The 23364-nt window shown below is 32.5% G+C and overlaps 2 protein-coding genes across 14 annotated transcripts in view; one reads left to right on the top strand and one right to left on the bottom strand.

Annotated features, from left to right (window-relative positions):
• The first annotated feature begins 428 nt into the window (after nt 1-428).
• Nucleotides 429-23364, top strand: part of LOC111425846 (glutamate receptor ionotropic, kainate 2-like) — a 57604-nt gene continuing 34668 nt past the window's right edge. For all 13 annotated transcript variants that reach the window (XM_023060118.2, XM_071194273.1, XM_023060115.2 and 10 more), the window contains exons 1-3: nt 429-531; nt 11682-11821; nt 16918-17079. In XM_023060118.2, coding sequence (XP_022915886.1) covers nt 11734-11821; nt 16918-17079 — 250 coding nt within the window. In that variant the 5' untranslated portion in view covers nt 429-531; nt 11682-11733. The remainder of the gene's footprint in view (nt 532-11681; nt 11822-16917; nt 17080-23364) is intronic.
• LOC111425847 (transketolase-like protein 2) lies at nt 12864-15151 on the bottom strand. Its single transcript, XM_023060120.2, has 2 exons — nt 13710-15151; nt 12864-13652 (listed from the first exon to the last, which is right to left on the bottom strand). The coding sequence occupies exons 1-2, from the start codon at nt 15088-15090 to the stop codon at nt 13177-13179; spliced, it is 1857 nt and encodes a 618-aa protein (XP_022915888.2). The 5' UTR covers nt 15091-15151; the 3' UTR covers nt 12864-13176.

Genomic DNA, 23364 nt, shown 5'->3' with positions numbered 1-23364 from the left:
AATAACTAAATACAATCTGAATTGTATATTATAAAAAAATAATATATTCGACGATCTCAAAGATTCCGACTCTTAAAAAAAATAAGTGATAATTCATTATTTTTAAAGAAAACATTAATCAAAAGTACGGTTAAAAGAGAATGTTTTCAGTTTTGTAATAAAGCTTCCATGTCACCAGCATCCTGTTGTCCTGAAAAAGTAACCGTGCGCGAATAAGCACGTACCTCAAGTGAAGTGAAAGTGGACAATAATCTACTGTCGGTGAGATGTTTCGTAACTAAGGGCGACCCTTCTTAGCAAATATAAAGCCCTACATTCCCGGTAACCTCATTTCGAATAGCACGTGTTTCATGCGCCGTGGAACTTTCGAAAGCGCAAACGCGCGCTTACTACCGAACTTTCACGCAAAGCTCCTCCTAAACTTTCAACAGTAGCGCGCTGAACGTGTTGGTGACGTCATGAGCATAGTGAACCGCAAGTAGAGAGCTTTCGCGTATCGAGAAAATTGAAGCGTCCGGATTCACTTTTCAGGTAATATAAATTTTTATTATACTAAATTAATAATAAATTGAATGATATTAATTAAAAATAGAGGGTTATTCAAATTCGTTGTAGTGATGCTGTAAACAAATCTAATTACGATGTGACAATCTGCATTTCCCTTGTAACTATAATCAAATTATTTTATTAGTTCCTCCAAAGGACGAGTTGAAGCTTGCCAATAGAGTGGGGAGTTAAGTTAGGTTGTACAAAGATGTGGTAAAATTTTCACCGATTCAACTTGTACAAGTTTTGGTCCATTTAGTAAAGCCGTAATTCAATTTTATGACTTGTACATTGAAACGTACTTTAGTAAGCCTCTTCAATATATGGGGAGCTTAATGATGAAAGTTTCATAATTCAAACTTGGAAATTTAAAAACAAAACAAGAAAAACAAATAATTTTGACAAAGTTTAATTTATTTATTTATATTTATTAAAGCTCTAAAATGTGGATTCAGTTTCCCCCTCAAAACTTGACCCAACCACTAAACCAGGATTTCATAGTTGACTGAAAACAGATTATTTTATCGTTCAGAAATTCATTTCTCATAACTCAGTTAACATCATTTCAACTTCCATACACGTTCTGTGTCTGAAAAATACGTGTGCCAAAACCAATAAATTTGTGATGTGTCTGTAATACCCGTTTACGCTTTTTATGAAAGTTATACAGTTATAGATTCTCAACGGTACTATTAAAAAGTTTATATATAAATTTGTGGCTATTAAAAAATTTATAAATCTCTGTAAATCAGTGAAATATGTCTTATTCTACATTGGTGGCATTAACTACGTATGAAGCAATCCATCCTCGTACAAATTGTCATACATTATTCGAAATACTAACTAGTTTTATTATTTTTTTTTATTGTTCGTGTTTTAAGATTCTTGTTTTATTTACTAACATTGAATTCACACTCTATTATGATACAGTAAAATTAATTCAATGTGAAGTTTTGTTATCTCTATTATTAATGACCGTGTACCACAAACCTATTTATCAAGATTATGGTCATTATTGTCTCTTTGAACAATTCAACGTTTATTTTTATTACAGCCAGTTACACAATAATACCCAGTTATAATGTAGTGTGTGCATTTATCCCATTATTGTTCCCATTTTGGTCTGTAATGATATCGTTTTTATTACATTTTATAAAACTGTTTTGTTTTTACAAAAATAATTATTTAAACGGAAATGATAAAAGTTTACTAAATGAAAAATTCGTAATCTTTGGTAGAGCTGAAATAGTTTGCATTATTATATTTATATTAATATTATTTCTGTGTTATATCTCTATTATTACAATAAGGCCAGTTCCATTTCAGGAACTTTTGTTTTTGAAAATTCTTTTGTTTATTCTTTATACCCCGAATTTACGTAATAATTAGGATTGGAGCAAAATTTATATACTACACCAGGTGGGCATATATTAAACCGTATTTATTTATGAAACAAAACAACAAACTGTTAATATTTTGTTTAACTGAAGAATTATGGAGCAATTTATTTAGATTTAATCATTTAAATTTAACGGTTTTGTAGGATTTAATAGTATATAAACGATTGTTCTATTCTTCTATTTACTGTCATCATGGTTGCTTCATTACTATCTGTTACTTCTTAAAATTTTATACCTTTTTGTATGCAAATAAGCGCTTCTATCAATTTTGCGATGGTTAGGGCTTTTTCCGGTTGTTTCTTAATTGACTCTACAGCTCTAGGTGAAGCTTGGCCTGCTTCAGAATATACTCCCAGTCTTCCTTATCCTGCCCTCTTTCTCCATGCTCTTATTCCCATAAGGTTTAGATCTACTTCCACATCGTTAAGAAATCTCCGTTTTGGTCTCCCTCGACCTCTTTGCGCTATCATTTTTTTCAATATGTCAGGAAAAGCAATCGAAGCGTAGCGACTTTATCAGCACTTGCTGCTTCTCCACTGTGCGCAACATTCTGCCAGTCGTATCTTTCTTTAAAATAGTAAAACTAACCATAGCTAGTTTTTTTTTAACGTTTCATCTTTTGCATCTTCCCCAGTATGTTCCTTCAATTTTTTAAAAATGTGTCTAGTTTGCATATGCTATTCTGGTCTACTGAACATTTCTTGACAAGTACTACCTTCCTCGTTTATTGAATCTCCGAATGAATTGGTTCTTGGTGCAGATTTTTCTGCTGCATCGTCACCAGCTTGTTCCTTCAGTTTTTCAAAAATCTGCTTGGCTTGATTACATATGGCAATCGAATTTACTGGAAAATTCACCATCTTCCTCGTTTATTGCCTCTCTGAATGAGTTGATTGTTGGTGTCCATAATGCTTCGTAAGTTAGTTTAATTTTTCTTTCACTTTAGTTCAACTACATCTTGTCTAGTGATAAACATTGTAGTTAATAATTATTGACCTTTCAGCCAATGAAATACTTAAATTTATGCAGAATAAAAGCATTATCACAGCGATATCTACAACATTCATAAATCATCTATTGGATCACCATTTAGTTTCTCCACAGCAAATATTTTCATTTTGCCAAGTTTTCCTTTGATTTTATTCTAATCCAATATAAGTGGATAGAGGTTACAACAAAATTTTAATTTAAGACTCTTTTGAATGAATAATAATTAATCGGCATAATTAATTGTCCATAACTATACATGTTCTTAATCTCAAACAATATTAGCAAATTTTCCTCGATCTACTGAAAAGAAACAAAAAGACTATTAAATTATTAATTAAAAACATTAATCTTTTACATTTATGCTGTCTTCCGATTCAATTTAAATTGAGAAACGGTTAGGTATTCCAACGCATTAAACAGTTCAAACAGATTTTAAAATGTTCCTGTTTTTATTATTTTTAATAATTGTTCCCGTGCTTTGTCAACAACGTGGAGGCGTAAGTAAATTGATGTCATTAATATAAATACCTTTTACCATGTATAAATGTGAATTGTATCATGTTTTAAAGGAAATTACACCTCAAGAACTTCAAGCAGCCCAAAAAAGATGTCAAGCATTAACAAAGGGGAATAAAAGTGCGTATCCGCAATGTTTATTACAAACGTTTGGAATAGCGAGTCAATCTGGACTAAGTGTAAATAATGTAAATGAATATCTTAAACAAGTTAGTGAATGTCGTAAAAAAACTGGCAACAGTAACAAGTGTAACTTGCGAAGAGTGTAAATGTATAAATATTAATTTAAAGTTTGATTGAAATTAGAAAATTTACACTGTTTCATGGTGTTTTGTACTTTTTTAAACCACTATCAGTTGAGTAATTTTTTAAAATGGAAAATTTTAATGCTTTCCGGTTTTTGTTAAGAAATTGAAAAAGTTTTATCTCATGAATAATTTTCGTGAAAGGTAAATGTTATTATCTACCAGTGGGAATATATTTAAGGAAATTTCAGGAAAGTATGTACGACTAAGAGCTGGTTGAATAAGAAATCTCAAAATTAATTTATTCTCCACATCCACTTCATATCATACAAATGTTTTCATGTTCACATTTTTAGTAATCATATTATTGCACGCAGAATTTAAACTTCGTTATTTATCTAGCTGCGAGTGTCGAAAGTTTTAATAACTTATTCCTTAATGAACCTCCTTGGATAATTGATCCAATTTGGAAGTATATGATATCCGCAACCCCTTTTAGGGACACACAATGTTCTAACAGACATAGTTACATATTAATTAATGGTTTAAACTTTTAATTTTATGGTATTGGTTCTTCTTTATATCAATTTATATCAAATTTTGTATTTATGTATAAGTTTTCTTTGACAACACGAAGATATTTATATGACATATAAGAAGGTTCACAATAGCTTTAATATCATATTTAATTTCAACGTGGTCATTTTAGGAAGAAGTTGGTTTTTATCTGGGGAACTAACTGGCGCCGAATTGTATTGATCTCCGTCGAGATTCTCCCGGTTTTGTTATTTAGGTATCGTTCTACTAGACAATACCATTAATGTTTTTCTTTATCTTACAACAATTTTTAATTAACACATATTTTCAATTAAATTAATCATTAAAATGAACAAAAATTGTAAGGAAATGTGTTTGTTTTGGGTTGATGGGAATCCTTAGAAAAAAATGTATTATTTATGTTCATTAACAGTTCGAGAACCGAATTTGTCGCCTACCTTAACTAGCTATTTCGCGCGCCTTTCTAATTTTCTTCGAGGAAGCTGTAAGATTGCAGCTTTATAAGCTTGCAGGGTGCAGGCTCATTTCACGAAAATAATGCAATTTTCGTTTCAAATAATAATTACGTCTAGGGATAAAACCGAGAAATAGCAACTCTTTGCAAATGGTGTTTTGTTTGTTTTTAAATTTCGAAATTTTATTTTAAAAACAAGTATATTAGATGTTTAAAAATGTAATGTTCAGTATATGTAGGTATACATAATTTAAATTTAAGTACTTGTGTAGTGACAATGAGTACCTAAATATATCAGTAAAGTATCTGTGTCATATAAGTCCTCTATCACTCCTTCAATAGTGAATGTACGAAAAATCACATCAATGTTGTGACGTACATAACATCCAGTTCCATCCAGTGTAGGTTTAGCTTTTACATCCACCAAGTATCATACACCCGGCCGCAGTTTCCGCACGAAAGAAAAATTTGAGTACAGCCATCTAGGTCACTACCTGAATCAGCCATGCAACAGGTTGCTATTATAAGCTATACTGAAGAGAACGCAATAAATCGACGTCCTTATTGGATTATATGCAAAATTTTCTAATCTTTCTCAATGCAGGTTGAAGGTTTTCAAAGGCGACATAATAATAATGTGTAATACCTAGCTTAGGATCGATTTGCTCATACTTATAACGATTTATAAACTACTAATCTAAATTTAGAATAAATTCTAAATTCCGTTACCTTATGATTATAGGTAGCGTATTTTATTATAGCAACACGTAAGCACTGACATGGTTAAGTACTTATATTACAGTTACGACCACCCTCTTTAGGCATATCTAAAAATAGAACGGTTTATGCCACAGAGCTCACAAATTTTGGTGGGCTTTCTATGGGGCCTCTTATAGAAAGTGTCATCTACATAAGCAATTTAAGTTAGTTGTGAGGAAGTCAGTAGATGCATAATATAGTAACCAGTATATGACAATCAGCGTGGATGGGGTCCTTGTCTTGCTCGAAAAACCAGCGTACACCAAGCCTCAAGCTTTTCACTGAGGCAGTTACCACTCTCTAACCATGATGTATTCTCCACTGTGCTTTACTCTTAGCCACAAATTTCTCAACCTGATGATCTCTATAAAATGTTTCTAAAAGGTGCTAATCCCATTCTCTCAATTCGAGAATAAGAAACCGAAAGTATTCGAGAAGACTTCAACGACAACTACTATAAGCTCCAGGGTACCACGTTTTTACGAGAGGATCGTTGAGGTAACTGCAAAAAAAGCACCTAACTGCGTCAATATTTTGTAGTGTTTGAACCGTACGCGGTAGACCACCTCATTTATTGATAACAGATCCCATTTCCTTGAAATTACTTAACCACAACATAATCGATTTTCGATCAGTAACGCTTGCCGTAAGGGATCTTCGTACCGAGTTTGAAATGTGTTCTGCGTACGATTACAGAGTTGTGGTTCCGCAAGCAGGCTTTAACAGCGAAAGCACGCTGTTCGTTCATCTACATCATGTTTGCAACTGAAACCTGCTTTGTAACGGATCTCCCAATCTGACGGGTCTACGGGATACATCTCCGCCTCGGTACGCAATCGCATCGCTTTAGCTGGAAAGGAGATTAAAAGTGTCAGGATAAAGATGGGCCCCGGATGAAAGAAATCCTTGAATAAATAAGTATTAAAATGTGAAAATAAAAATTTTCACAAATAAATAACTATAACATGTGGATGTTGAACATGTACGTCAATATTATTATTTTATGCTTTTATATGCGTATTATTAGAAACACTGAAGCATAGAAAAACAAAAAAAATGGATATACTTCTCCTTTATAAAGTTTATACATCAAAGTTTCTATAAAATCCTCTTTTTCTCGATTGGACGTACGTATGAAGTGCTCGAAGTAGGTTCATCAATGAATCCTTTCATTTCTCCCAGAGAACCTCCGGTTTCATTTTTTATCTATTTCCTCTTGAAAAAAGTACATGGTGCTGGTTCGATTTTTCTTCACAGAATTAATTTTACGCTTCAGACTTTTATTTTTGTTTCTCAATATCATCAATCATTTTCAAAAATAGAAACTTACATGTAAAATCTAATTTTTAACTTTTTTACCATCATAATAATTAAACGCATATTGCATATCGTTTTCTTTATTTATTACAGTCGGAAATTACACTCTTAAAGAACATTGTAATAAATTGCTAAAAAGAATAAATTGGAACTAAATCGAAAACGAAATAACTTCTTGAATCTCAACTCTTATCAAAGCTATAGAGAACTTTAATATAAAATTATAACCTTGCTTTTAAAATAACTAATTTAATACTACGCGGGTGAGAAATGCCTTTTTAAACATTTTTGGGTCGATGATGTAATCTGAATTTGAAAAATGTGTGAATAGTGAAACCCAGAAAGTTGCAATGGGACAGTCGTGTAAGCTACTATGCCACTCTTATCTAACATCATTAGTTTTTACGAGATCGGTAAGTCTTTCAAATTTTCGCGCTTAGTATGGGTATCATATGCACATTGATCTTAGTGTAGGTGATAACATAATGGACATTTGAATATTGTTCATCACGCAAAGTTTACCGCGATAAAAAATTTTACAAAATCACCCAACACGTCGATATCTCACCGAGCACTTACCATGCGGTGTGGAGGTGATTTATCTGATGTCATTTTTCATACGCATCAATATGATTTAAAACGATAAATTCAGATAGTAAATTTGAGTGATTTATCAACAATCTATTTGTTGATATTTTTTAAATTCCATTTTTCTATACTGTTTTTTATTTGCATCGTTTTCAAGTTTATTCCTTCTAAAATATTTGCTAAAAACAAATTTAATAGTAACTTATTAAAATTTTTATGTACATAGAATTCGCAAATCAGTACAACTCTGGCTTCGCGTAACAGTATCGGGTTAAAATCCTATCTTTTTCAAGGCTTCTTTTGTCGATAAATACCTTGCGAAATGTGTAAAAACCCGCGGTTTTTGTCGCCGTCAGTACAATATAAAATATCTACCTCGCAATTCTTTCTAGATTTAAATTTTATACTCTTCTTTGTTATTGTTACGTGTTACAATTCGACATCGAAATCACCTAATATGCGTCAATGATTTCCAACTTTAACGTGTTTTTGTTACATCTCGAACCCACTAAAACATTTAGTACACTTTCGGTGATTAAATTTATCGACCTACCACACATTTTCTTGACAGCCTCCCTTCAAAACTATTACCAAATCACATCACGTATAAAATGTACTCGCAAAGCAACATCTTTTGACCAGTTCAGAGGATCGTGCGGAGTATGCGAAAAAGAACTGTGAGCGAACTCCAGCAAATCGACCATCTGCTCGTCATTGATATTTAATTGAAAATCGATACATCGTGGCGGACAACCGTTGGTTTTGGTCTCTTGTACGTGTGGACATTATGTATGCCAGAATAACCTCGACGGACCGAGATATAAAAGTGGAACCCAACCACCGCGGCTGGAGAAAAGAGTAGATTTGGCACCGATTCCGAACAGTTGTTGCCAGGAAGTCCCGATGAGTGCGCTCGCTGGACGGACCAAAACTAAATCACGGATTAAAGTAACCGCTCGTAAATCTGACGGTCGTGCAAGAAAAATAATCAAATAAACAGTTTCTGCATAAAAATTAAAGCATTTTATCTTGATCAATAACAATGTATAAAAAAATAAAAGAATAATATAAGTAAAAGAACAGACTTTTCCACATTCTTAATTGGAACGAACGAAACGTTATAAAGAGAAGAAGTTAATAGTCCTCTTGAGTATATGAAACTATAAAAAGTAGTGGGTAGCCGTATTTAAATTTGAACAAACGAAATATCTCTGTGAATACCGTGAGGTAATTAAGAGGCAGAATGATCGCTGAAAACCATAAATTTAAAATAACGAATGGTGTGATAACCATTGTAACCAATCCTTTTATTTATATATGTTCGCAGAACTAGATAACCCAACAAATTACCTATTGTATCTGAACATATCCCCACAAATTATTCGTCTTTTATTCATGAGCGAATAAAAAAGCCAATTATAGTTTGATTAGATTTTGCATAGAAAATGATTTTGTTATGCTTCGTTTTATCGTTGATAAAGTTTTAAGCATGGCCTAGATTAACTAATGCATTGGCAGGTTAAGCTGATTATGAAAACACATCATAACTAAAATTAGTTATACTTAACCTTCGTAATTACACGGTAGTTGCTAATTACATAAATATAGACTCCAGTATAATTATTAGTCGTTTTTATAAGCATAGTTTTAAGTTATGGTTAATTTAAGGCATGGTTAAAAAAAATAAGGTAACTAACAATATCTTATATGTATAACTTCATTATTATATTTTGTCCCCACCATACTTCTTATCGCGTTAGGAGGGCCATAAGTTAATATAAAAAAACCCTCCTAATAAAAAGTAGCTCTATTAATTAAGCTTCTTTATTTGGAGTAATTAGGTCAAGATAAGAATTTTTCTTGGAGACTGTTACAAATAGGTCAATTATATATAAGCGATATGAAATATTATAGATGGTGTAATATTACGTGATATCTCAATCCAATAATGTGGAAAGATTCTACAATAACATGCCTACATTGACCCCGAACAATATATCATTAAGGACCGGTTGTACAATATACCGATAAACTTCCCAACAGCGTTATCTGGCCGATAAGTTAGTTTGTACTGTTTTACAATTTCTTTATCTCCATAAATAAAGATAGAGCAATTTTTAAAATTTTCTAATAATTCTCAAATTATACCACAAATTACAACTTTTAATTTTGATCCGTTTCAGAACTTTTTCGATAATCAACATATTAATTTTTATACATCATTTTAAAATAGAGATTTCGAACTTTAATTTAAGATATAAATCATTTCTTTATATCCATAAATAAACATAGAGCGATTATTTAAATTTTCTAATAATTCTCAAATTAACCCAAAAATTTCAACTTTTAATTTTGATCCGTTTCAGAATTTTTTCGATAATCAACATATTAATTTTTATACATCATTTTAAAATAGAGATTTCGAACTTTAATTTAAGATATAAATCATTTCTTTATCTCTATAAATAAAGATAGAGCGATTTTTTCGATTTTCTAATAATTTTCAAATTTATCCAAAAATTACAACTTTTAATTTTGATCCGTTTCAGAATTTTTTCGATAATCAACATATTAATTTTTATACATCATTTTAAAACAGAGATTTCGAACTTTAATTTAAGATATAAATCATTTCTTTATCTCCATAAATAAAGATAGAGCGATTATTTAAATTTTCTAATAATTCTCAAATTAACCCAAAAATTACAACTGTTAATTTTGATCCGTTTCAGAACTTTTTTGATACTCAACTCTACTCCCTGATTTCAATCAGCTTATTTTGTTAATGGTTCTTTCCACTGGTTCCTTTCAAAATTTTCTCAATGTGTACTAAATAAAATAAAAACGAATATGTTCTAAAATTGAAGCTTAAATTAATTAGATTTATTTATTATTAATTAAAAAGTTATTAAGAATATTTCATAATATATTAAATTTAAAACAACACAAAATGATTTCATCCCTCTTTTTATTTTTGTTGTTTTCCATTGCAGCGAGATGCGGTTTAAAATTTCTCGTTACACCATAAAAAACTCGTTTTACGTTCAAACCAGTTTATTCACTTTATACCTAGACACAGAACTTTCAACGTCTTTTTAATATGTAACTCATTTTGTGTTATTTAAATTAATTCCTTTTGTGTTATTTGTTTCTACCATATAATAATCTTCAAATATTAATGATTAATAATTTAATCTTTTAATAACAGTTGATATGTAAGTAAAATTTAATTAAGTTTAACTATTAATTAATTTGTTCATTTATAATGTTGATATATTGTAGTCTATTATAGCCTAATCTACAGTATTAAGTAAGTAACGGCTTTGACATAAACAATTAACATAATTTTGGTGTAATTATTATTTGTTTCCATCATTCGTATTAAAATAAAATAAAGAGTTGCACTTTTTTAATGGATAATTGTTATATTTATGTTCTACCGGTTTCGACTCAACTTAGAGTCATCTTCAGGAACGCGTCATAATTTGAAAAAACGCCTGGTATCAGTATTAAACAGCGATGAGTGATGATCATAGCATCACTCATCGCATCCGCCCATAATTACACATTTATTTAATTTTTAATTTTCTTAATTTTTTAATCACGAACAAATGTTTAATACTGATACCAGGCCTTTTTTCAAATTATGACGCGTTCCTGAAGATGACTCTATGTTGAGTCGAAACCGGTAGAACATATATATAACAATTATCCATTAAAAAAAGTGCAACTCTTTATTTTATTTTAATTAACATAATCACTTTGCAAATTTTAATAACCAAATATAGGACTAATTGTATGATTTGTGGTAAAATGCAAACTGTTCTTAAACTCAAGAAAAAATGTAATAAGGAGCGTATAATATGTTGGCAGCGCTCCAAGAGAGCTAAAGCTTAGATACACTTAAAATGCAGAACATGTTAACCTTGCAATATTGCTTGATATTAATATGTCGATATAATACAAAATGTATAGAAGATATTTTTTTACTGATTTAGTAAATTGCAATATTACCTCAACTAAATTGACATAAAACTTTTCAAATTATTACTTATTTTTTACCGAAATATATTACAAAATAATAAATTATGTCTTTTTTTTTCATTTTTTGTTGGAAAAGTTTTAATATTGTCAGCTTTTATAAAAGCTCTTCATTCAAAATTGTGAAATTTTTTCTCGTAAATTCACGAATTTGTCAGCCGAACGGTGTAATTTCGTTTCTAGTATCGGTTACTATGCATCGCACAATAGCACATTTTGATCATATGTCAGCCAGAAAATGAATGTAAATTGTCTCTTCTGTTTCAGTGAATCTGGAATGATAGTGGTAGGACAGTTGGAGGTTCTGGCGCCATGAGCCATGCGGCTGGGCAGCTGCGCGGCCGCACTCGGCATCGCCGGACTGCTCTTTGCCGCCGCCGTCGCACTGCCTCCGGTCGTTAAAATTGGTGAGTTTGTACACATTTGTACCATATCCATCTAAAAGTTACACCCGAATATCCAGGTTTTGTAATTCCCTTATTAAATTGCCTTAAATTAAAACATTTGCTGTTATCCTTAGTACCATAGTTTCTTGTTCATATTCGTTAGTCAATGGTAGTTACAATTACAGACTGCTCGCAATACGAAATGTAACAGTTGAATGCTATTAACGCGATACGACCGTTCACTGTATAAACGGTCCAAAATTGCAGTGCAATTGGCACACTAATACAATGCTAGTTACAACGGTTTCCCTCGGTAAAGTTCCGCTTCAGGGCTGTAAACACAGATTACGACCGTTTACCGCAAGCCGTTTGAGGATTTAGATAGTTGAAGTGCGCAACCGTAATTTGTCCGCAACTCAGAAATTGTCCTGGATTTTAATACTAATTTGGAAGTGACGAAAGCACCTTGTTGAAATTCGCTTTGAGTTATAATCTGCAATTTTGTAATCTTAGTCTAGATAGCTATACAAACTAAGCAATATTCGTAACTACTTCCGCTATGACTAAACTTTAACGTACAACATAAAAATATTTCTAAAATTATTTTTAAATTTATCCCAAGATAGCGGAAGATTGTAAAACTTTCGCGGTTTATAGTGCTGCGGTAACAAAATCGTTAACTACGACGTCCAGGTTATTCCACAAGTTACTTTATATTACTATTACAATTAAAGTTGACATTTTTTATTGATGCTATCTCTGTCTTTATTAATTAAAATTACAACGATTAAAATAAAATACTTATCCAAATATCGACTTTTTGGAAAATATGTTGAAATATTAGCTGCTTGAATTTAGATTGAACTGAATTTTAAGGTAATGCAGTTTCAGGAAAGATATATTGAGGAAGTTTCCCAAATATGGAAATTAACTTTAATGGCAGCGGCGAGATTACGTTTTTGTATAACGTCGCAGCTGCTACTACAATGATGACGTTTACTAGTTTTAAAAGAAAATTTACCAGGTACTACTCAATTATTAGTTGGGGGAGAAAACTGTGTAATATATTGTACCACGTTTTATTATCCCAATATCTCTTCTATAAGAACTAAAAAATGTTATTACAATATTTCTGAAAACATCGATTAATCAAATAATTTTTCAAACCACTTTCAATTAAAACTGTTACTAATTTTCCGGTTAAAATAGACCTTGTGACCTCCACTAATAACTACATTAATATTTACGGCGCTATCACGGAGTTAAAAGATTGGACTGCATTCGTATAGAAGTATCAAGATGAAGGGTCGCTTTGTGAGAAAGATTGTACCTTTGGGCTAATACGCATAATAGCCTCGTATTAAAAGCAACACGTTTTAAGAGCAGCCGGCGAATCTTTTCACGGCCTCAACGATAAAGTTGCTAGATAAACCAGCAAAATCCAGTTGTTCCTGAGGTGATGCTGAACCAGCTATTTCTTTTACCGCTATTTTTCTAACAATAATATCTTTTTCCTCAGCTACAGCTGACAACACCGCGTCTCCTAATCCGCCTGTTGCATAATGATCTTCGATGGTTAAGATTTTTCCGTGACATTGTTGCGCGTTGCATATAATTCCTTCTTTATCTATAGGGTTGATTGTGAACAAATCCATAATTCTCACTTTAATTCCTAACCTTTTTAACGCACAATAAGCACCAAGTGATTCATGAATGGTTATACCACCTGCTATTATTAACACTTTGTCCTCTTCAGATTCTTTAATAACTTTTGATTTTCCTATTTCGAATTTTTCGTTATTGGGATATATCATTTTTGTTTTAGGTCGTGTTGTTCTAATGAAGGTCATTCCTAAGAAAATATATAAAATAAATTTTCTATATATTAATTGAAATAATATGTATCAACCTTTCGTATTAGCTGCTAACTCTACAGCTCTTTCACAAGCAACTGCATCACTGGGATAAAATATAGTACAGCCGGGAATAGATCTGAACATAGCAATATCTTCCAAACCCATTTGGCTTGGACCATCAGCACCTATAGTCACACCGCAGTGAGAACCACTAAAATTTACATTAGATTGAGAAATAGCACCCATGCGTATCTGATCGAATGCTCTAGTCAAAAATGCCGCAAATGAAGAACAGAAAGCGACCGTACGATTTCTGCAAGCAGCTCCAATTGCAACTCCAACCATATTTTGTTCTGCTATGAAACATTCTACGAAATTTTTTGGATGCTCAAACTTTACTTTCTCAGCATATGTCGAATTACTTGTATCGCAATCGAATGCTAATATTCTCTCGTTCTCTTTAATCAATTTTACTAAAGCAGTACCATAAGCCAATCGCGTAGCTACGAGTTCGTCAGGTTTATAACAAGGTGGTTCAGATAATTTGTTATCAAAGCAATTAATTTCTTGAATTTTAACTGACGGTTCACATCTTTCAGGTGGTGTTACATTATTATCACATATCAAGCTCTCAAGGTGACATATAACTGAATCCGTATGTTTTCCTAATACTTTTCCATGAAAACTGGGATTGTCTTCGCACGTTAAAAAATTTTTACCTTTTAAAGTCTTCGCAATAATTACACTAGGTTTGTCACATACTTCTTTAATATTATCAAAAGCACATATTAACTTTTCTACACAATGACCATCCACAATTTCGGTATGAAATCCAAAGGAAGAGAATCTTTTTTCGTAAATATCTAGATTATGTCCAAGATTTGTTGGGCCTGTTTGCCCTAAACGATTAACGTCCATAATAATACATAAATTATTTAACTTGTAATGACTAGCGAAGTTGCATGCTTCCCAAATCGATCCTTCAGCTGCTTCCCCATCGCCTATAATGCAGTATACCTTATAGTCAGCTTTATCAACGTTTTTACCAACATACGCCATTCCTGCTGCTATTGATGCACCTTGACCCAGTGAACCAGTAGCGACATCAATTGCATTTAGCCGTGGCGTGGGATGTCCTTCAAATGGAGAGCCAAATTGTCGTAATGTCATTAAATCTGATTTTTTAAAATAACCAGCTTCAGTCCATGCAGCATAAAGGATAGGTGCAGCATGTCCTTTAGAAAGAACTAGTCTGTCATTTGAAGGATTTTTTGCTGGAGTAGTATATTTGATAACACGAAAGAATAGAACGGATATTATTTCTGCAATTGAGGAACACGTTGTTGGATGCCCACTGTTAGCTTGTTTTGTAGCATATATCGTTAAAATTCTTAGCTTATTCGCTAAATCTTTCAATTTTTGAACATCACGCATATTCTAGATTTGTTTTGTAAGCTCGCGGTGTTTAATGTAATAATTACTGACATTTAAGAAAATTATTTTGACAAAATTAGTAACCTTCATTTTTATGATGTTAACAAAGCGTCATTATTTTGTAATCGAAACATGTTCTTAATAAAGTGCTGATTCTGATTGATATACGCAAACATGAAAGTATGCGTTTTCCGACTAGCCACTTTTCTTTTCCATATCGATTTTATAATGCAAAATTTATTCTTTCATTTCAAAAGTTGTGTAAATAAAACATCTCGTATTGTAAATCATAGAAATTGAAATTTTATTTATTGAGATGGTGTTGCAATTAGATTCATGCAAATAACAAACCTGTCACAAACAACCGGATGATCTACTACATCGGCGTACTTTTGGAAAACCGCCACGCATAGTAATGCAGAGAAGGGAAAATCTTTTCCGTTGATTTATTAGACCACCGACCATCTGACACCGCACACTAGACAATAATAACAAAGGAAGGGATCTACATAAGGAAACCAGATTTTGTTTGGAAATTATCTTCTATACATATATCTGAACAAACAATACACCCTAAAACTTCGTATAGAAATGGGAATATTGTCGTAGCACAACTTCGGCCCCCTACCGAGAGGTATAAAGAATCTTCCGTGGGATATTATTGTGAGGCATGATATTTGGCATCAAATTCGTCCCTTCACTTTTGTTGTTTCATTTTACTCCAATCCTCCTAAAAGATTTAACCTACATTTCATAGATCAGATTACAATTTACGGTATTACGGTTCATGAATTAAAATTTATTTCTCTCGAAAAAAACAACAAGTAGGATTGGGGTCAAATAAAATTTTCCAAAAGGGAACTCAAACAAGCGGAAATAAGTCAAAAAAATCAATACTTTTTGCTAGGAAGTTTACATTTTTCCTTTTAAACTCTGAAATTTAATTGAATTGTGTGTATGTTTGTTTCGTGTATTCCAATCAATTTACTGAAACGAATTTATATTCAATCAAGTTGTTTGACCAATACTGAATTCAGTTGATTCATTTGAAATAGTGATATTTTGCTTTGTCCATTTGACAATTACGCGAATTAAATATCGGCTTTCTTCTTGATTAATTAATCCCCATTATTTTGACACCTTTAATTATGAGATTATTATTATTTTAACGTTACAATTTTGCACATACTATAACAGCAAATGGGAGAGTTTGAGGGGTCGAGTTTTTTTGATAACACTAAATAAACCCACTGTAATCTAATGGTAGAAACTATCCTCACATACATTCGTACTATTCGTTACTCTCAAGTGATTCATAAATTACATGCAAAAAAATGGGATAAAAACTGGGTTAGTCCTGGGATTCAAGAAATAAATCAAGTTTTCACGTTCGAATGAAACCTAATTTCTCATCTTCAGACCCCCAACCGAAATGATAGATCCGATTCAGATTCGAGTCGAATTTCTTTTATATACACAGATATCAACGTTTTTTATCATCGTGAGACCTGAATTTCGCCGATATCTTTACTTCCGGCATTACCCTCGTCAAATACGTACATTTCGGTCCGGATGGACCAATTTTTTACCTGTGACTATCCAAAAAAAAAATCTATCAAACTCCACGTCACCAAATAATAACTATTCCTCGAATGTAACATGTTACTATTTGCAATAAAATTAAAACAAAAATTTTTAAAATGGTATTTGTTTTATTGAAAATAAAGTTGTAACGTATCAATAGACTCAGTGAAATATTCTCTCCCAATCTGTATGTATCCATTCGCATTACCATACGACTACGATGAATATCTCCTTTGCTTGCAGGGGCTATATTTACAGAGGACCAGAAAGACAGCACTACGGAATTAGCCTTCAAGTACGCCGTTTACAAAATCAACAAGGATAAGAACCTCCTGCCGCGCACGTCTCTCGTCTACGATATCCAATACGTGCCAAGGGATGACAGCTTCCACGCTAGCAAGAAGGGTGAGTGACGACATGTTTACCACAGATCTGGATCGTTTTGCGTGTGTGTACACGATACGGCTCAAACCGATTATTTCTACTTGACACGGTTCTGTCTTGTCTTAGTTACGGGTACGGTAATGATCATTTATTAGTGCTGCGGTGTATTTCAAAAACTTGTATGATTAAGATGACGTTTATTTGTACCTACAAATATGTATTTTTTTGTTCAAATATCTTGCTTCTAACAAGGGAAGTGTCACAACTGTGTCTCACCGATTTCGATGCAATTTGGTACAGTCATAGAATGGGCCAAAATAAGGTTCGTACATTTTTTTATACGTGCGGTAAAAGCCCCTGGGGCGAGTTATAGGGGTTGAAAGTTTGGAGAAAAAGTACGTTTTCACTTATATTTTAAAACTGAAAAGTGCTATCAAAATTTGGTAAATTGTAACTGATATTCATTTTAAAAGAGCTTTCTTTTGATGTATCACACATATACCAGAGGGTTAAGAAGGGCGAACTACCCCTATTTTTTTGGAATTATTTAAAAACCACCCTATCGATTTTGGCGGCATTAAGTATACTTCCAGCACGTTCAAAAATATTAGTTAAGGGTTTTTTCCCATTCGCTCTAGATCATCCCCAGCGAAGTTACGGGGGTTAACATGTAACCACTTTTCGTAAGAATGATGTGATAAAATTGTCAGGTATTTTGAAAATACTTTAACAAAACCGTAAATTAGTCGCACAATAAAATGTTTAATGTAAAATAAGGCATAATACACCATTTAGGGGTGGTTGGGGTTAACCACCCCCTTAAAAATTAATTCTATCCCGGGCATTACTTGTTGATTACGGCGAAATTTGGTACTGTGTTTGTTTTATATTTGAAGTAAAAATTTTTGAAAATGGTTATAAGGGTTACAAATTAGGGGTAGTTTTTTGTTTATACCTCGAAGATGAAAACTGCCATCGTAACTGTGGTATTGTTTTTTAAAAATCTATCTATCGATGTTCCACGAGGTAAACTACCCTCATTTTCTTTAAATAATAAATATAAAACTACTAGATAAATAAGATATTTTATTTATTTATGAGTTAAAAAGCAACTGACAAAAAAAAATAGTTAGTTTAGTTAAACATTTATCTATACCTGCAGGGACAACAGGTCAAATACAGCCCCTAGATGTATTTGGTTTCAGAATATGGAAAAATTTTATTAGAAGATTCTCTGATCAGATTATTCTTTACCAGTATGATGTCAATTTACATCAGAGGGATAACATATTAAAATTGCAATCGTTGACGCATAACCAGTTGGCTTCCCCTCGGTTTATAAATGTTTTTAAATACGCATGGTTTGCAAGTGGCTATATAGAGGAGAGACCAGACCATTTTGAAAATCCCGTGGAAGTTTGCTTTTCGAGTGAGAAGCCAACGTGTGATATCTGTGGGGATATAGCGGTCATAACATGTGCATGGTGTAAAAAATCCTTATGTTTAAAACATTTTTTCCACGACTTTCATTTTTGCCAACACTACGTAGAATAAAAATAAATTTAATATTGAAAATTAATATAATACATAAAAAACGTCAATTAGTAATGTAGAATAAACTTCTTTGGTATATTGAACTATTTTTTTTGTCAGTTGCTTTTTAACTCATAAATAAATAAAATATCTTATTTATCTAGTAGTTTTATATTTATTATTTAAAGAAAATGAGGGTAGTTTACCTCGTGGAACATCGATAGATAGATTTTTAAAAAACAATACCACAGTTACGATGGCAGTTTTCATCTTCGAGGTATAAACAAAAAACTACCCCTAATTTGTAACCCTTATAACCATTTTCAAAAATTTTTACTTCAAATATAAAACAAACACAGTACCAAATTTCGCCGTAATCGACAAATAACGCCCGGGATAGAATTAATTTTTAAGGGGGTGGATAACCCCAACAACCCCTATATGGTGTATTATGCCTTATTTTACACTAAACATTTTATTGTGCGACTAATTTACGGTTTTGTTTAAAGTATTTTCAAAATACCTGACAATTTTATCACATCATTCTTACGAAAAGTGCTTACATGTTAACCCCCGTAACTTCGCTGGGGTTGATCTAGGGCGAATGGGAAAAAACCCTTAACTAATATTTTTGAACGCACTAGAAGTATACTTAATGCCGCCAAAATCGATAGGGTGGTTTTTAAATAATTCCAAAAAAATAGGGGTAGTTCGCCCTTTTTAACCCTCTGCTATATGTGTGACACATCAAAAGAAAGCTCTTTTAAAATGAATATCAGTTACAATTTACCAAATTTTGATAGCACTTTTCGTTTTCAAAATATAAGTGAAAACGTACTTTTTCTCCAAACTTTCAACCCCTATAACTCGCCCCAGGGGCTTTTACCGCACGTATAAAAAAATGTGCGAACCTTATTTTGGCCCATTCTATGACTGTACCAAATTGCATCGAAATCGGTGAGACACAGTTGTGACACTTCCCTTGTAAGTGTCTTATAATGATATTAAGATAGTAAATGTAAACTAAACAGTTGTGTAAGGTCATAACAAGAGTACCTTTTAACCGATTTTGACAAACAATATCTCATTCGAAAGCTTAGTCCTTGCCCAGAAATGAAAGTAGAAATGCCCGATTCAAAATGTCTTTTGAATCCCGCTAAAACGCCAAAATATTGCGAAAGTACACCAAAATAACACAAAAATTACTATTTTTAGGTGATCATAACTCATAAATGTTGTACGCGACTATCAAGTTCTATATGTCATTGTATTCGATACAAAAAGTTATGAAGAATCGAATGACGTATAGATCTTGATAATCGAGTATATCGTTTACGAGTTATGACCACCTAGACAAGATCATTTTTATGTTATATTCGTGTACCTTTACAATATTTTGTCGTTTTAGCGGAATTTGAAAGACATTTCGAATCGGGAATTTTTTTCCCGTTTTGTAGTGTCCAAGGATTAAGTTTTCGGATGAGATATTGTTCATTTATTTTCTTCTTGTGTTTATTTATTATGTTCTTCATACATTTTTATTATTGGCTTAAAAAACAGATAACAGATAACAAAATCAAATAACAGATTCTGGACCGCCTATTATTGTCTACCTAAATAATTGTGTGAGGTTTTTAGAAGACCCTACACGTTAATTTAAGAGTAAATTAAATTACAAGTAACTAAAATCTTTCCCGTCCTGAGACTCCAAGTTTAAGCAAGCATATTGCAACTATATTATTTGAAATGGTAAAGTTTCCCTTGCTTTCATATAGTTATAGCAGTAATTATTTCAACCAACATTATCGTAGATAAGTTTAATGTATAAGAAAACAGATTAACACGGTTTATTATTCGCAACAAAGTTTTGTTACTTTAATATCTTTATCTAACAGCACTAAAAAAGACGAAAAATGTTTTTTTAAAACGATCTAAACTTTGGTGCAAAGTTCTAAATACGAGAAGATAGGAATTCGTAAGGATATTTATTCCCAATAAATGTCGATTGAGCATTCGCATCTAAAAGTTTAATAAAATAAAGGGAAGTCTAGAAAGTTAAATTGCAAGATATCCACTTAGAAAGCGCACACTGCTATTCCCACTCGAATTCTGCATTAGAAATGTCAGCTCTAGTTCGGGGCTCGAACATATGCCAGCCGGAACTCCTCCGTGTAAATAAACTATTAACAGGATCGATTCAGGGTTCAAGTTACTTCCGGTAAATTACTGTCCGTAATAAGTTCTCGAAATAACTTCCTCTACTAATATTTAGTAGTCATATTTCACCTGTAATTAGGAACTTGAATACAGTTTTCGTTAATTTCTTATGGTTAATTTAATGTATTTAATTTAATGAAGAATTTAATATAAAAAAGTTGGAAGCCGTGTAATAGTAATAACCTGATAAAAGGAAGTACGATCAGCTTTGTCAGCAAAAGCAATAGAGGTCGGGGAATGGGACAGATACGACCTCCAATAAAATCAACTTCATTGAAAAAAAGAAGCACGTCTATAAAGGAATGAGTGCGAGAAATTACTCCATTTCAAAGATATAAAATGAATTAAAAACTCGGATTCTTTCCTCTTGACTGAAATTGTAAAGTTAATGGGACCCCAGACAGTTTATTATGTCTGTTTAAATTTAAACTTTGTTGCTCCCAACTTACCATAATAAGCCCCCCATCGCTTCGCTACAAAGAAAACGTGACTTCTTTAAGTAGCAGCCTCGTTAATATTTCAAGAAAATCCCTGTTGACGTATTAAATAGTTTAGTTGTTCTAGTTTTACAATAATTCTTTATACTTTTAAGGACGTTTTTAAGAAACCAATTATATTCAATGAATACGTAGACATAAATACTCATAACAGTTTCGTTCGGGAAATGAGAAAGTACTATTGCGATAAATACCAATTAAATGACGAGTTAAACGCGATAAATCCCTATTAATTAGCGCCACCACCTTTGCCATCATTGCCCACGGAAGGACATAAATCAGACTTTTTCATTCGAACGCTGATATCGTCCCGCGTATCCTCAGCTGAATATTTAACAGATAACGAAAAACGTCGGAAGCTAACCCGGATGACATACGATCCCGTTCATAAATTACCGCCCTTTCAAATATTGACAAAGTTATCCTCCCGCAAGAAAAAGACGCCGTCGCTGGTCGTTCCGATTCCGACGAGGACGTTGATTAATTGTGCGTACGAAGGGCGTCGACCAGTCGCTTATTGTCGTGTAATTTCTGTTACCCAATATTGATCCACTATAAACTTTTAATTAAAAATATATTTATATACAATATTTTTTGAACACTAGACAATATATGCTGAAAATCGGGCGGCATTTATCGAAATGCGTTTCACAAATGCAGATTAAACGATTATAAAATCTAATGTTGATTTAGCCGATTTTAAACCAAACTGAACAGCTGGTGTAAGATTTAGAAAATGTTTATTTGTGGATTTGTTTTGTTAAAATTACTAAAACTTTAACATTTAGGAGTACTTTCAGTGCAATAACAGATCAACAGGTACAATTTTGAAAACAACTTTTCAATGTAATTTATCGGACGTGGGTCTCCTTCAATTCTATAACACTCTAGACCAGGTTGACATTGGCTTTATTGATGGCACTAATTTGCATCTAAACGAAAAGTTGTCCTTATTTATAAACCACATTGTTACTACCCTCCACTTGTGCTTTAGCAAAAGTCAGAGTTCTCAAGTGCAAGGTGGGCAATGAGAAAAAAGTTTCCTGGTTCACTAATAACTAATAACATTAAGCTAGCCAGGGATGTTTTGCACCTTCTGGTTGACATAAATAGACGGATTTGATATCCACATCGCAAATAAGACAGTTTGGACGATTCTATCGCAATTTAATCATTAAAGCAAAGAAAGACGCAAATACTAACCACATAAAAGCTCTAGCAACAAACAACGTGTAATGTGGAAAATTATTCTGGGCAACAATCCTTTAATTTATGACCGCTCTACCAATATGTTTACTGCTACAGAATTGAACAAATATTTTGCCAATGTGGCTGAAAATATCATCGCTGCTGTTTCTAATCTTTCCGATGAATTCTTCTAACCTTCATCCAAATTCACCTGTTAGTAATAGCAACTATGATGCTTCTGATGTTGAGAGAGTGGTTTTCAACTTGAAGAAGTCTTCGTGCAGGGATGTCTATCGGTTGAATAGTAAGTTAATTAAAACAGTTTTAATGAATGCATATCTGCATCCTTATTCCCCGACTGTCTGAAAATAATTAAAGTTGTCCCTTTACACAAAAATGGCCGACAAAATGAACCTTCTAACTTTAGACGAATATCTATTTTGCCTATTTTTGGAAAAATCTTTGAAATTATCCTAAATAAGCAGTTGCTCTCTCATATTGAATCAAACAATATGTTAAAGCTGGTGCACTTTGGCTTCAGAAGGAAAAAATCAACGACAAATGCCGTTCAAGCACTGGCTCGTATTACTCAAGATTGTTTTGAAGCCAACAATTATTTACAAACCATCATTTTATCATCACGAACTGGTTTAAAAAAAATAGACTCAGCACGAATGAAGCCAAAACGCAAACCCTACATTTTTCCCTTAGACGTCTAGGACCTTGAGCCGGGCCTTACATGGGAATCACATGTTTCACATTTAATAAAAAAACTGAATATCGCCATTTTTGCAATTTGCAGACTGCGTGACTTGGTCCCTTTCCATGTACTGTTGGGCACATATTATGGTTATTTCTTTAGTCACGTCTT

This window comes from Onthophagus taurus, chromosome 2 (genome assembly GCF_036711975.1).
Source record: "Onthophagus taurus isolate NC chromosome 2, IU_Otau_3.0, whole genome shotgun sequence".
Classification (NCBI taxonomy): Eukaryota; Metazoa; Arthropoda; class Insecta; order Coleoptera; family Scarabaeidae; genus Onthophagus; species Onthophagus taurus.
The sequence above is the reverse complement of the archived record's forward strand: the minus strand, read 5'-3'. Positions and strand labels throughout refer to the sequence as shown.